We start from the raw sequence: 15,532 nt of genomic DNA on the forward strand, positions 1-15,532 counted from the left end.
GTCAAAATATGTCCATTTGCTCTGCTACCAGTGTTTGACTTTACGTTCTTGTGCGCAATTTGCAGCGTGATGCTCTGATTTGTCACCGAAACAGAATCTGAAGCTGCACCGTTATGCTTAGATAAAACGCTGCTTATCTTTCTTTGCAGGCTTGTTCAAATTCAAATTCAGCACATTTATTATATTTTGAAGGAAATGTTACAATGACATCACCTTTATTATGTCTTTATTTACAGATGCACATTATGATTAAAATTCAGATTAAAATGTGAGGCATTGCTGATCGTGCAGGTTAATGGAAGCTATTTATTAAATAGATGCACGTGGACTCTCCGGGTTCTGAAGGGTACAGCCACAGTATTCTATCTTCTCAGCAGTTAATCTGTATGCCTGTATGAAATAATAGTTTTTTCCTCTTACACCTCTGAAGCTTGACACCATAATAGTAAAAATCTGTTTGAAAAACCTCCCTGTAGATCAGAGATGATACGTTTAGATCACACATGAGCTCAAAATGTTGTATTTTTACAGGGATTCTTCAAGCAGAAGGCAGGTTTTGTACCACACTAGTGTACTTTTTCTCTTCTGAGCCCGGCCTCTCCATGTGTATCTACACTAGCTTTGGTGATTACACTGTCTGTCACAGCATATCCTGTTATCACAGGGGATCCCAGTCTCTATGACACAGTCTGTGGTTTATTTCACCCACTTGTTTCACACCCACCCACTGTGAACACTGCTGGGAAGCACTGCTCTGAACAGCCTCTGCATCAGATCTACCGTCCTGCGCATGTGTCTGCATTTGTGTGTCTGTGTGATGTGTCCTGCAGGTCTGCCAGCACCCAAACTCCAGGATGAGAGAGTGGGGGGCCGAGGCGTTGACGGCACTTATCAAAGCTGGCCTGGCCTACAAACACGACCCTCCACTGGCCCAAAATCAGGTAGCTGACACCTCTGGTGTTAGTGTTCAAAAGCACACAACAAAAAACTGGAAAACAAGGATCTGCTTGAGGAAAATGTTTAAATAAAACGACGTGGAACACAAACTAAAACAATGACATTTTTACAGCCACCTTTGCTCTTAGCCCTTCTGCATCTCATGAACATTATAGGGTCATAGTAGTATTTTATTAGAAACATGTACTATTTGTCTTCTCTGGGATTCGTTCCTTAACAGTGATTGTTTGTAATGCTGACATTTGAGAAATCTCCTCCACTGTTGCAGTGTGTGTCATGACAGATAAGCGTGTGTGCCAAATGCTTTAAATGTGGAAGACAGAAATGTCACAGTCACTTGGTCTTGTCACTCACAAACACAGAGTCTGTGACCTTCACCTTAGTGTGACAGATAAAGGGAAAAGCGCCAAGCTTATCTTAAAGGGGCAGAAGAGTTGTGCAGCGGTTAGAGAACAGCACAGCCATACAAATAACGGCCGTCCTGTCGAAATGCACAATACGATCATTTATTCAAGGCCTTTCTTTCAGTGTGGGCAAGCTTTCACCGTTGCGTGTTGTGTTAAAATACTATAATTGTTAAGTATAGTGACTACACCCAGCAATCTCATGATACACTGGATGATAAACAGAAATAAATTTGATTCAGACTCAATGCACACATTTAAAATAGCAGCAGAAATACAAATTGGAGTTTAAACTGGAATTTGTTGAGTATTTATTTTCTACCATAAACCCAAATTAATTTAGCAAAAATGCCTGCCTTGATTTTACTAGGACTTGGAAATGTATTAACTCCAAAATCACATATTTAGCTATTATCCAGTTAAAAGATCAGTCGAAACGTTAACTTCAGTGGGCAAAAAGGTGATCTGTACTGGCAACACTCGTAAGTTTAGATTGATTTGGACAACCTTTTACAAGCAAGGGTCTTCAAGTGTCCCTGAAAGTGTTTACACCTGCCCATATAGTGTGTGTCTCCCCCAAACTGGATGTAACAAACCTGACTTCGCCACTTTCAAGTGTTCTAAATTTTGAATGTGTACTGTGCAGAGCTGTAATAGCATAATTCAAAAAGTAAGAATTTAATCTTTGCAGATAATCATCTGTCACTTAACAAATCAGTTTCTGTGTTCCACTTCTTGTCCCCAAGCGGCTGCAGCTCCTGTTGCTGAACCCCCTGAAAGAGTTGTCCAACGTTCTGCATGCAGACATCCGGCAGAAACAGCTGGAGAGTGTCCTGCAGATCCTACAGAGCCAGGGAGACGGCCTGGGGCCCGGCTGGCCCCTCGTCTTGGGTGTCATAGGAGCCATCCGCAATGATCAAGGGTAAGAACACGAGAGGAGGGGAGGATGGACAAAGCAGACAGAGCTTTGCTTATTTAGTTGAAATAATTCTTGTTTTGTGCAAATATTTTATTTGGGAGCAATGCTAAATTTCTGTTCTCTTTAACTACCCTTACACTGCAAGTAAGTGTGGCAACTAAATTGTGCTATGTGTCCTGTTTCCCTTCAGCGAGTCATTGATCCGAACAGCCTTCCAGTGCCTGCAGTTGGTGGTAACAGACTTCCTGCCCACCATGCCTTGCACGTGCCTCCAGATCGTAGTGGATGTAGCCGGCAGCTTCGGCCTGCAGAACCAGGAACTCAACATCAGCCTCACCTCCATTGGCCTACTGGTGAGAGAACAGATGTCTCGTCTTGTGCTCTTTATGTGCAGCCACGCAGGCAGGATTCCTGAAAGTGATTAATTCCCTGCTCCCATCTAATCAAGTGCAAAGATGCTCAGAAAAAGATACACATAATTCCTTGTTTTGCATTATTTTATCTAATTTAACAGCACTTAACCACTCTGCTGACATTTCATACTTTGTACAGTATTCAGGACATGCAAAACCCGATATTGATCTGTGGTTTGCAGGATTATTTCTCTTGGAGTATGGCGGTTCCTGCGAGATTACTTTATGGTAATATGATAGCAAAACTGCCAGAAGCATTTTACCAACCTCCCTCTCCGATTTATACCCCCACTCTCTACCCCCTCCTCCCGCTTTACCCACAGTGGAACATTTCGGACTACTTCTTCCAAAGAGGCGAAGCCATCACGCAGGAGCTGGAGAGGGAGGAGGAAGTTCTGCAGAAGCAGGCTCAGGAGAAAGGAGAGATCCTGAACAGGCCATTCCACCCTGCCCCTCCCTTTGATTGCCTGTGGCTGTGCCTCTACGCCAAGCTGGGCGAGCTGTGTGTCGACCCACGGCCCGCTGTGCGGAAAAGCGCCGGCCAGACGTTGTTCTCCACCATCGCTGCCCACGGGACTCTGCTGCAGCAGCCAACGTGGCATATTGTGGTCTGGAAGGTAGCAAGAACTTGTCGTCGTCATTTGATTTAGTTATGCTGGAGGAGGCTGTCATCCATTTTGTTTGTACAGAACACTGTTCAAATAAAGAGGATCATTTTTTCAACTTTCCAAATCCAATATATTTATTATTTTTCCCAGATTTCCTGTAATAGCTCAAAAGATCAAAACTAACTTTGCTTATAGACTGAAAAATAAAAACAGCTCTAAATAGGCTGCTGTTCTGCTATTGGCAGAATGCACTGGTATGCACTCTGTGGCAGAAGCTGCTGGTTGAACTGTGTTGGTGTCGCCACTAGGTACTGTTCCACCTGCTGGACTGCGTGAGGACGTCATCCACCACAGCGGACAAGGAAAAGATTGAGTCTGGCGGCGGGAACATCCTCATCCACCACTCGCGCGACACAGCTGAAAAGCAGTGGGCGGAGACGTGGGTGCTGACGCTAGCCGGGGTGGCACGCATTTTCAACACAAGGCGGTATCTCCTCCAGCAGTTAGGTGAGCCTCGGATTTTCTGCTCTGACACTTCACAGCTGTAGCTGATGCTGTTGTACAAAAGATGGAAACTAAACTTTACCACAGTCACTGCAGAACTGTAAACAATGAGAATTAAATATTGAAATGTATTCAGAAATCTGTGCCAAGTGCAGCAAAGGTCCAGAAACTGGCCAGCTGTTACTGCTGTATTACCACACATTAAGTCATGTTAAGCCCCGTACAGACAGGATTACTATTCCAGGGAGATGAGAATGATAAAAAATGAGCTCCTCATTAACTGCACTCATCCCTCTCAACATTTTAGCCAGTGCCAAATTACAAGAGGTGACTCGTAATATACAACACATTACCAGCCTACTACACGCAAAATCACTTAGAGGAAAGATGTTCTTCCTACATACAACCCAGATAGAAAAAAAAATAGCTGTTGCCGGCAATGTAATATCACCTTATGTGCCTCCTAGGATGATTTTATTATGCCTCCACATGCGCCGACGACGGAAATGGCCGGAGGCGTTATATTTTCTGGTTGTCTTTTTGTACGTACGTGTGTCCGATGCCTGATATCTCAGTAACGCCTTCAAGGAATTTCTTTCTTCTTTTGGTGGTCAACACCAACATGTTTTCAGGCATAGCTCAAGAATTCATACATTTATTACGACTAAGTTTCACACAAAGGTCTCACAGGATAAAATGATGATGATTACATTTAAGATCCATGCATCATAATCATAATGTTCTCACCGCATTTCACATTTAGTCGGATACTGAATTGGCGACACTATTTATGGGAGTCCACCTTGAAACTGGTCATCGTATAAATCTTCTGTGCTGCCAGGCTGCAAGTGTGTGAAGCATCCACTTTTAGAATTTGAAGCTTCTTTGCAGTAACATCCATATTTGAGGTATTGTAGTCCACCACAAGCTCATTGGTTCTGCTGATATTGAGCTTCAGGTGATTCTTGTTGCACCATGTGATGAAGCTCTCTATCAGTCCTCTGTGCTCCTCTGGAAAAATAGTCTTTAAGTGGAAATGGCATGTTTCTCACTGGCAATTCTTCACTGGAGTCATACATTTCAATATAGTGATAACTTCAATTTTGCAGAAAAATACACTTCTTACCTTTTATTAAACTCCTTCAGTCTTCACTACATGTATTATACGAGTCTGGACAGACATGGATGTAAATGCAAGTTAAGTGGTTGGTGGAGTTACACAACCACAAGGCGGTAATTCTAGTGTTGAAATTATTTGAACTTAGTTGCCTCATGTTGGTTTGTAACCTCACATATCTACGTGCTAATTGTCACACTGTATTTACCATCGACACATCCCACAAAGTGGCAGTCTCACACTCTCCCATCATTTTGCTGTGACTTGGCAGGTGATTTCTTCGAGGCCTGGGAGGTGCTACTGAACCACATTCAGTCAGCTGCTCTCAGCAAAAACAACGAGGTCTCGCTGGCTGCCCTCAAGAGCTTTCAAGAGATCCTACAGATTGTTACACCTGTGAAAGACTCAGACAAAGCAAGTGATGCATTTGCTGCTATAGGCGTCCCCCCAGTGCTCATTGACCCCCTCTCAGCGTCTGGTCCCGGCAGACCCCTGGTGCGTTCAGACTCGCTAGTCGAGCGGCTGACGCGATACAACGGCGCTGAGCTGCAGGCGCCTCCCCCAGGGGAGGAGTCAGCCTTAGAAGACTCTGCATTGTGGTGGTCAGCGTGGAACACGTGGTATCGGACTGGAACGGACAGCACGAGGCCACCTAGTGGCCCGACGGAGAAGCTCTCCTTCATCCCCAGCCAACCCTTCCTCACAGCATTGATCCAGATTTTCCCTGCACTCTACCAGCACATAAAAGCCAATTTCAGTATGGAGGATCTGAAGAAGCTGGGGGTAATCCTCCATGGGGCCGTGTCCGTGCCTATCAGCAGCGATGCCTCGCCCTTCATCCTCCCCTCCTACACAGAGGCGGTGTTGACTAGCCTGCAGGAAGCTGTGCTCACCTCTCTGGATGTTTTGCAGAAGGTGGGCAAAGGATATGTATCATCAGAAAACACAAAACACAAATACAGGTTTAAAAAAGAGGCTTTCATCATATCCTATACATGATGTCCCAAACAAAATAGCATCCAGATAAGAGTCAGATGGGGTGTCATGTCGGGATTTAAGACATGTACCATCTAACCAGAATATCTCCGTTCTCAACATTTTGTTGAATGTTATCCTCTCTCTGTCTCCTAATTTCCTGTCCATCTTCTACTTTACACTCAAAGAAAAGCAAAATCTTAAAGAGCCAAGTAAATAAATGAAAGATAGGAAACATAGTTGGCCTTGAGAAATTGTGCTATAGCACAATACTTTAATCTGGTGTTTCCTATATATCACAATACTACAAATTTAAGTGCTGTCGTTGATGATTATTTTCATTATTGACCATCCTGATCATTTGATTTCTTTAATTTTTAAATTTCAGAAAATATTAAAAAGCGCCCGTCACAATTTCTCAGAGCCCAAGATGATGCCATCAGACTGCTTGGTTTGTGTAGACAAACAGTCCATATTTCTTTTTTAAATAATATAGAATAGAGAAAAGTGGCAAAACCTCACATTGGAGAAGGTTTGTTGGCTTAACGCTTTCTGTACTTACTCTACATGACTTGAATCAATCATTTCAGCAATAGTTTTTTGTCTGTTTTCATTAGCGTTATATATTTGATATATATAATTGGGGAAAAACATTCCTTTGTACCTACAGCAACTCCAGTCCTCTTTGACATGAATGCTGTGTCTTTACTCTGTCAACCAAAAGTTATTTCTTCCCATTTTGTGTCAGCTCAGTCCAGGAAACAATGTGTCAGTCCGCTAAATTATGCAATATGCAGTCCCGTGGTGGATGTCAGCAGTGTTTGTTCCTCCGTTCCCTCCCTGCTGCAGGCCATCTGTGTGGGCCCGGAGAACCTGCAGGTCATGTACCCAGCCATCTTTGAACAGCTGCTACTCTTCGTGGAGTTCTCCTGCAAGCCTCCTCAGTACGGCAGAATGGAAACCAAACACGTGGCCAATGCCAAATACAACCAGGTACGGGGAAACGGAATTGGCCGTAAAACTGCTTGGTTTTCATTTGCAATTTATTTATTTTTACAGTTTGTTTCATTGAAATGTTGGATGGTGTACACTGTTATTCATCACCGTTCTCTCTTCAGCCATTCTTAACAAGATCATCCCTCTTCTTTGATGTTCATGAAGCACCCCCCCACCCCCACCTCAGTGTAGTCTTTATGAAGTTCCTATTGTGGCTCTTCATGAGGTTGACAGGTTCTTCTGGACCCCCGTTGGTAGCCCCAAGCTATTTCTTCCTCATGTTCCCTTGCTCATGCTTCATCTTGCGGGCAGCATGCCAGAGAAATATTCCACTACTTTTTAGTTCAAACGCAGTTCAAACTAGAAGAGTGCACTCAGCAGAGTGCAGATCTCTTTCAGGTGCATCTGGGGCCATGTAGGTGGGAAACAAGGAGTGCAGGCTGTGTGTCCGGTGTGTGTGCATCAGTGTAGTGGAATTAAAGGGAGACAATACACAGGGTCCAAAACACCAGATGTACGTTCAAGTGGAAACAAGATTCCAAACTGAAGCAGTTGAGCAGTCAGTAAAATAGCTTTGTCAAAAATTGTGAATCACCGTAACCACAAGAGGTCCTTGAGCATAGAGTCATAATTGTGCAGAAAAATATTAGTCTGATGGGTCCAGTAATATGTGAGATTAGCTGCGGACAGATGCACACAAGACACACACACATATAACTAAACACGTGATTCCCTCCAGGCTTAACCTTGGCGGAAGAGAATTGATTCACAAAAAAAACCTCTAATTTTCAAGGAACTGGGTGATCTTGAGCAAGATTATTTCATTTATAAAACCACAAATTGTAAAAGTTGGGCAATTGAGTGCAATGTGATTAGATTTGCTCTATGGGTGTGATGTGATGTTTTTATTATTTCTGGTGAGGGCCCAAGGTGATCTTCCGGCCTTGGCTGGAAAATAAAGTTGTATTCATTTCCTCTCAAGAATAGAGGAGTCTTATCACAATGTGGTTTCGGTAATTGTTGCCATTTATTACTCCCTGGTGGTCTTGAAATCTATAAAGTCAAGTAGTTGCTGTGCCTTCAGGGGAATGGTGTAAGTTGTCTTGCTCTAACACTGGCAGTTATGCTAAGAAATGTTAGCATTGCAGACTTCACATCTCGAATCGTGACTGTCAGGCTGTTAGTCCTGCATGTGGGGTCCAGACTCAGCCCTGTCCTGGACATTTTTGTTGATCTGAATCTGTTTAAATTGTCTAAGTGAGAGGATCAAACAAAATCCTCACCAAGCCAAACAGATGGTATGGGTGGTCTTTATTGCCTTGTTGGCTTTTATCCAGCGTTGTCAGATTGCCTCAAATGTCCTTGGTGCTAGGAGTGACTGTTGTTTCCCTAAATCACTCCTGGATATTGAATCTCATTTAGCCAACAACAACAACACTGAAAATCCGATACAACTACAACACCAGTTTAATTGCGATCTTCTCTCATTCTGTTTCTTGGGACTACTCACTGGATAACCATTTTAGATCCAGCTGTTTGCACCGGTGAGTTCTGTCATCTCCTTCAGCCCCCTCTATAGTTTTACTAAGGTGTGCTGAATGGTGACAACCTACCCTCTGCGGTACATGAGCGATCACGCCGCATGGTAGGCTCTCACGTCTCATCTGCGTCTCTCACTCACTCCATGCTCCCCCCTCTCTGCCTGCCACTAACTGGTGGTTATGCCTCTGTGTGCACAGTCCCTGTGCAGTTCCACTTTCAGTTGATCCTGTGTTTTTCGTGATGTTCATACGCACATGTTTGGTTCTGTTTCTATTTCTTAAAGACACATTTTGTAGCATCATGTCATTTGTGTGGCTATAACATTTCACCTGTGGCACTCATACTGTATGAGCCTAACGAAACTTGAAGCAGACTAATAGTCACCGTGACTTTAAGATAAATTTGTGCATTGTGTTCTTATACAAAGTGTGCCTTTAAAAACTGCTTTCATTGTGGTTCTGCCAAAAAACTCTAGGGTTTTCAGATTTGTTAGGCTAATGTTGGGTCCTGTTGTTTGTTTCCCCCCATCCTTGTTAAATCCTCTTGCCCCCCGCAGGCGGAGTGGGTTGCCTTAAACTATGTGCCCTTTGCTGAGCGCTCCTTGGAGGTGGTGGTCGACCTGTACCACAAAACAGCGTGCCACAAAGCTGTCATTAATGAGAAAGTTCTTCAGAACATCATCAAGGTAAGACTATAACTGTGAAAAATTGTGTAAGTCGAAGTCAATAAAATTTTCTGGGGGATAAAATGAATCTGGAAAATCATATCACCAATATTAAAGCACTGCTGAAGTTTGGTTCACGTGTATTCTTGGTTGTATGTCAGTGTTAGGCTAGAGGCAGCACTGAGGCCTAAATTTGTTTGCCTTTTCCAACAAGGACGGTGAGTTCTAAAGTTAATATCCTCAACACAACTTTCTACTGGCCACCTATTGAGCACCAGTTGTTGTTGAACCCTGTACAGTCATAAAATGTGGTACGATGTTATGAGAAGTTTTGTCATTTAAATAGAATATTAACACAAGATCACACAGGGTGGGAAATTGCTGCTGCACTGCAGTCTGTGGGAATAAACTTTTAGCCACGTTGGACTTCTGACATATCCTGTCAGTGATGTCAAAACAGTTGTTTTCCATTAGCTGGTTGGGGGGGTCGCTCGTAGAACCTACAGAGAATTATCACCAACTCCGCAGTTCCCCTCAGCTCTTTCGACAGATTTAGCATCTTTTATGCGATGCTATTTAGTTTTACAGGCCACAGCTTTCTCATCAGAGTGGTTTTGGGCTGCAAAGGGCAGTTGTTTTCTGTGAAAAGGTTCTAAAAACCCACTGAACACTGCATGCCCACCACCCAACAGCACGTTAGCGACAAGCTAGTGAAAAGCACCTCAAGAGACAGACATTTTCCTCAATGCTGAATATGTTGTGAAGTAGCCCGCATAGTTAAGTGGCATTGTAGCATCGAGGTGAGTGTATGATCCTTGGTTGGGAAAAGTTGGAACGCTATTTACAATGTAAATGAGAACAAAATGCGATAATTTTCAAACAAGCTGTGTTTGTTCTCTTGGTAACTTTAACATCACTTGTCTCTCTGACCTGACAGTATTCATCTCAAGGCCGCACATGTAGCAGATGTGAAGTGCAGGCGGTGCCCAATACCAGCAGCATTTGTTAAACATTTTCTGTGTGCAGAATGTCAAAAAACAAAAGATTTGTTAGAGCAAGTTATCAAAAGGCTTCGCTTCTTAAAGCTGACTCCAGTTCATCCGGTCTCTGACACCTGCGTTACAGTGCTTCTTTCCCAAAGCCTGCTTCTAACAAACCTCAAACTGAAGAGAGTTAATTTGCCAAGGAACTCTTAACAAGGTTCCCTATGGACAAATCTGGCCCCCACCCTTTTTTGTCTCCAAAACAAGAAGGCGGTGCTTGTAAAATATGAACCTTGGGGAGCCCAGCTGTTCTCTGACAAGAGGACTTTTACTTTTTCTGTTTTTGTAGAATGAAACTTTAATTTCTGCACACAGAAATAAACTTAAGAAGGTGAAAAGGTTTCAGGGTACAGGGTAGTTTTATGGATTTTATCTTGTCTCTGCGTTTCAGTCTCATGATCTGTTGTCGTCGCTGTCTCTTCCTCTCTTTTTCCCTTCACCTGTAAGACTTTAAGAATGCCCCTGGGTTTGAAGTATGCCTGTCCATCAGAGAGCACCTGGAAGCTCGCTGTCTCGTCTCTACTCAAGGTGCTGTCTATAGGACTGCCGGTGGCACGCCAGCACGCCTCGTCCGGAAAGTTCGACACTATGTGGCCAGAGCTGGCCAACGCCTTCGAAGATTTTCTTTTCACCAAAAGGTACGATCTTTAAGTTACGCATGCACGATTTGGATTCTGAGCAGCTCGGGCCGAGGAGCTCATTGCTGTGGTGGTTTTCCTTTTATAGCACACCTCCAGATAACCTGTCCATCCAGGAATTTCAGAAGAATGAAGCCATTGATGTGGAGGTAAATGCTTGTTCCAGCCGTCCAGTATGTCAACAGGATCTTGTGGGGTAGCCCGGATCAGCAGCGTGTCCTCTTCTTTTCAGGTGGTCCAGCTGATCAGCACAGAGATTTTACCGTTTGCCAATTTCATCCCCAAAGACTTTGTTGGCCAGATCATGACTATGCTCAATAGAGGCTCCATTCACTCACAGTCTCCCTCATTCACAGGTAAGATGTCACTATAAATTGACCTCAGCTGTGTTGTTTACTTGTATTTCTGGCACTTACAGGACAGCAGTGTGGCCAAGTGGTGGAATCATGTTGTAACCATTAAGTCCTTGGTTTGTTGCAAAAGACTTCCCTGTGGCTCATCACCAACATTGGCCTCTTTCAAACTCTTCAGGCGTTGAGAAAGACAGTAAAGCCCTGTCTGTCCAACTCACTGTAAATCACTCTGGAGAGCAGCGACAGCAGAATTATCCAATAAGTAAATGCTTTTCTCTTGACAGAGGCAGAGATCGATGTGCGGATGAGAGAGGAGTTTTCTAAGGTTTGTTTCGAGACGCTGCTGCAGTTCTCCTTCAGCAACAAGGTGTCCACCCCGCAGGAGGGCTACATCTCCCGCATGGCGCTCTCCGTGCTCCTCAAGAGATCACAGGATGTTCTCCGACGCTACGTGGAGGATGAGAGGTTGAGCGGACGCTGCCCCCTGCCCAGGTACACCCAAACATACACCTCTGAGTAAAATGTGTGGTGCACACCAGTTCCTTTACGTGTTTTTGGACAGATGTCCCCATCAGGAGTTCAGTTCCCCATCAGTTTCCCAGCTTCAGCTGTGCATTCATCATTTTTCCTTTTCTCTTTTGTAAACAACACTAAACCACTGCACTTATCCAGCTTTACACACTGGCACCACATTTTATGCTTTGGTGTAATGCTTCATTCTGCAATAAGATTTTTTTTTTTTTTTTTTTTAAAGGCACAATGGAAGTTAAATGATGCCCAAGGGGAAATTGCGCCATTAGTACAGAAAATGGCAAAGAAATGATGGGGGGAGTTCAGAAAAATAGGATAATTAGAACGTACACATGAATAGCAAATGCAAGGTCACTAATTCATACAACATTATAAAAGCTAAAATATGTTAAATACAATATAGATAGATAGATAGATAGATAGATAGATAGATAGATAGATAGATAGATAGATAGATAGATAGATAGATAGATAGATAGATAGATAGATAGATAGATAGATAGATAGATAGATAGATTATTTATCTCCAAGGAGAATATGAATATGAATATGAATGTACAGAATAAGAATAACGTGGTTTAAGTTATTAGCATGTAAAGAAAAAGCAGAACTCAAACAGTAAAACACAATATGAAAATATGAAAAGGAAGATATGGTTTCACAGTCAACATGGTTACATCATAGAAATCCGTGTTTTACTTTAGTGGGAACTCCACCAATGTTACACATCTAAGTGTTTACTGGTCTTTGGTACAACTGCATCTTTTCAGGCTCCGTAGGGAGCTGCATGAAATCTGATAAAACGATGGCTGTCAATATCAGCTGGAGGCTACATTAGCCTCTACTAGCATAACGTAACCGGGTCTCCAACCGAACTGTCCATTGTGAGTCTGGCAACGTTAAAGGAGTGCGACGCAGTCATCCAGGTCATGTTTATCCAAGCAGGGTTGAATCTAGGGCAACTGGACTTGGCAATAGAAACTTGAGAAGGTTCTGCTTCTCATTCAAGGAGCTTCTTCAGCTCTAAGTGGCCGGTGGGGTCGTTATCGCAGTCATTGAAACCACTTAGGTGTGGCTGGCTGTGGGAACATCAGCCGTTAAGGTTGTCACATGAGGCCAACTGTGAAAAGTTGCGTCTCCTGGTTAAGGGATGAGAGGACATCATTGTCGGTGGGGGATAAGTTGTTTCTCTATTACTCATAAATAGCCTCCTTCACTCCTCTTTCAAACCATCTATCATCCCTGTCCAGGATATATATACGTTTCTGTCTTCGAATGCGCCCCCTGAGTCTGTGGAGTACATTTTAATCAGAGGATTTGTGAATTTACTATAAACACATACTGTTAAATATGTATCAAAAAGGTTTATGAGATGCAAACAGGACAAAATAGAATTCACATAAATCTGACAACACAGTGGGCAGATTTTGGTATGACAGGTGGAGTTTTCCTTTTTAATTTAATTAAACTGCTTCAATAAAAGTGCTGAACAAATGCTTTATCTCTGTTCATCATGTCATAGTGGTTAAATACGTGTTGAGCCTTGATCTCCTGATTACTTGTATTTAATCTGTTTCTCTGGTTTTGTTCCTAAATGTATCATCACCGACGCTGTGTAATCATTTTGCTGGTGGCTGTATTTTTCCTGTGTTGACTTGTTTGTTGCTTAATTGTAGCTTAGTCTGTCACAGACACGCTCATCCTTTTACATATAAGGTTGCTTTCTGCAGCTCTCATCAGCAGAGATCTGAGATCTAAATGAGGTGTTGACACTCACCCCCTTTCCTTGTTATTCACACCAATTCTCTCACTGTAACATCTGCAGGGTTAATGTCCGGTGTGTCTTTGTCGCTAATAGAGGTCTTTTTTTCATTTCAGGCAACAAGTGACAGAGATTATCTTTGTCTTGAAAGCGATCAGTACTTTGATGGACTCGCTTAAAAAGACACAGCCAGAAAATGGTGAGTATCAAACTGTGTCAGGGATTAAAAAAGATCTTGGAAAGAGGCGCCACGATGAAAAAACCTTTAATAATACAGTAATGCCACTGTATCTGTCATCTATTCATTTCAGACATTTGTGTCAGAGTACAGTTGGGACCATTTTTCAAATGAGTTTTATCTCCAATCTGGGGGAACTGTTTACATTTCCAGCAAGGTCAATTACAAGAAGTGATTTTTTTTTACAGCAGTAGACTGAAATGAGACAGTCTAAAATTACGTTTTTGAAGTGCCCTTCAAGATGTTTGCGCTACAAAACTCATTCTCAGGCGCCTGTGGGAATTTTGTCAAGGAAATGATTTCTTTGATTGTCTTCTATCACAATTCATATTCTCTTCTCTCCCCCCCGTCCCCACTCCTCCTTTCCTTTTTTTCCCCCGTCTTGTTCTCCGATTCTTCTGTTTACCGCCTGCAGTGGATGGCAACACATGGGCTCAAGTGATTGCCTTGTACCCCACACTGGTAGAGTGCATTACATGCTCCTCGTCCGAGGTGAGCTCAGCCCTGAAGGAGGCCCTGGGGCCCTTTAAAGACTTTATGCAGCCACCCGTCTCCAGAGTCCAGAACGGAGAGTCCTGACCAGGCTCGCTCTCAGCTCTTTGTTTTTATAGTGAAGAAATCTTGAATGTGTCTTCTTGACCCACGTGCTTTACAAGCGCACGGATATGAACTCCACGTGAGCCCCATCTACAGTGACATGAAGCAACCCACAGAGATCCGAGGCCCGCACGGACCACGTCGATGACCCCGACCTTCATACGCATCATTGTATGCTTCTCATGTGAGCTGATAACGCCTCTCTGCCCCCTCCATTCTCTTCCAGACTGGCTGCACTCTTGTGTTAACTACAGAGATTGAAAAAAGAAAATTGCAGTGTTGCCTCTGGGTTTAGTTTGTTTTATTCTCCCGATGAGGCCGAGTCGATGTACAGTGTGTGGTGATAGTGTTGATGATGTAATTAAGAAAAAAAAATGCAAAAACTGGGGCTTTATTGATCTTAAAAATGAACACTTAGACTTTTGCAACATTTTCAACAGTGAGGGTTTTATGCAAGAAAACAAATCTTACTGTAACATTCCATGTCATCTTTAGCCAGCCATCTGAGAAGGGATGTACTTGTCTGTATAAAATAAATGGGACAATTCTACAATCAGCTCTGTGCTGTGAGTGTGCTCAGTTACAGTGCATGTTAAGTTTCCCACTATACAAGGAGTAAATGCATTTTTAAAAGAACAGGTGCTTTTGCTGCGTTGTCACACCATGTTTGTATTGAGGATTTTTACCAACCAAGGATTTCCCTGCAACATGCCCTTTTATTTGCAAGCAATATTTGTAGTGTCTTCATGTAAAAACTCAGAAATCATTAGCATTATATCAAGATCATATGGGCAAATTATTGTAGTTCATCAAGGTGGTCCCATTTCAAATTTGTTGAAATGCACTTTATATACTTTATCTAATATATATAGATAGACAGATATAGATATAGATAGAGGGGGTCGGAAATGTGGCTATAACACCTATTGCCTGCAGGTGGCGCAAGGGTTTTAACTGCTAAATTGCAGCAGCTACTTTGTTTGCCTGTAGGTGGCGACGCAAATCTCTACATCCAAACATGAGCTTTCCCTTAATCTTAAAATCTTGATTTAAATTGAAAAAACTAAATTTTTGCATGCAGCCTACTAAACGTGAATTGGCGAGTTCGTGACTGAGAAAGAAGCCTGTTCTACCAAACATTATAATCAGAATTTTAATTTTAATTTTAATTAGTTTTAATTATACAGTATTTTGAGCATTCATTTGAATTTTTAACTATGAGATTATTATAGTGTAATGCAGCCCACACTATCTGTCCAGAGGCATAAAGC

At 42.8% G+C, this 15,532-nt stretch overlaps 1 protein-coding gene across 4 annotated transcripts in view; it reads left to right on the forward strand.

The window, feature by feature from the left end:
• Nucleotides 1–14,813, forward strand: part of mon2 (MON2 homolog, regulator of endosome-to-Golgi trafficking) — a 40,482-nt gene extending 25,669 nt beyond the window's left edge. For 2 of the 4 annotated variants that reach the window (XM_041938564.1, XM_041938565.1), the window contains 15 exons: nt 831–941; nt 2,108–2,283; nt 2,471–2,633; nt 3,017–3,310; nt 3,610–3,808; nt 5,194–5,837; nt 6,747–6,890; nt 8,420–8,437; nt 8,992–9,120; nt 10,590–10,780; nt 10,869–10,929; nt 11,013–11,136; nt 11,418–11,625; nt 13,543–13,625; nt 14,080–14,813. In XM_041938564.1, the coding sequence (XP_041794498.1) occupies nt 831–941; nt 2,108–2,283; nt 2,471–2,633; nt 3,017–3,310; nt 3,610–3,808; nt 5,194–5,837; nt 6,747–6,890; nt 8,420–8,437; nt 8,992–9,120; nt 10,590–10,780; nt 10,869–10,929; nt 11,013–11,136; nt 11,418–11,625; nt 13,543–13,625; nt 14,080–14,243 (2,709 nt within the window). In that variant the 3' untranslated portion in view covers nt 14,244–14,813. The remainder of the gene's footprint in view (nt 1–830; nt 942–2,107; nt 2,284–2,470; nt 2,634–3,016; nt 3,311–3,609; nt 3,809–5,193; nt 5,838–6,746; nt 6,891–8,419; nt 8,438–8,991; nt 9,121–10,589; nt 10,781–10,868; nt 10,930–11,012; nt 11,137–11,417; nt 11,626–13,542; nt 13,626–14,079) is intronic. The other 2 variants (XM_041938566.1, XM_041938567.1) reach the window with 1 other exon arrangement.
• Nucleotides 14,814–15,532: the final 719 nt, after the last annotated feature.

The sequence above is a fragment of the Chelmon rostratus genome, chromosome 6, assembly GCF_017976325.1.
Source record: "Chelmon rostratus isolate fCheRos1 chromosome 6, fCheRos1.pri, whole genome shotgun sequence".
Taxonomy (NCBI): Eukaryota; Metazoa; Chordata; class Actinopteri; order Chaetodontiformes; family Chaetodontidae; genus Chelmon; species Chelmon rostratus.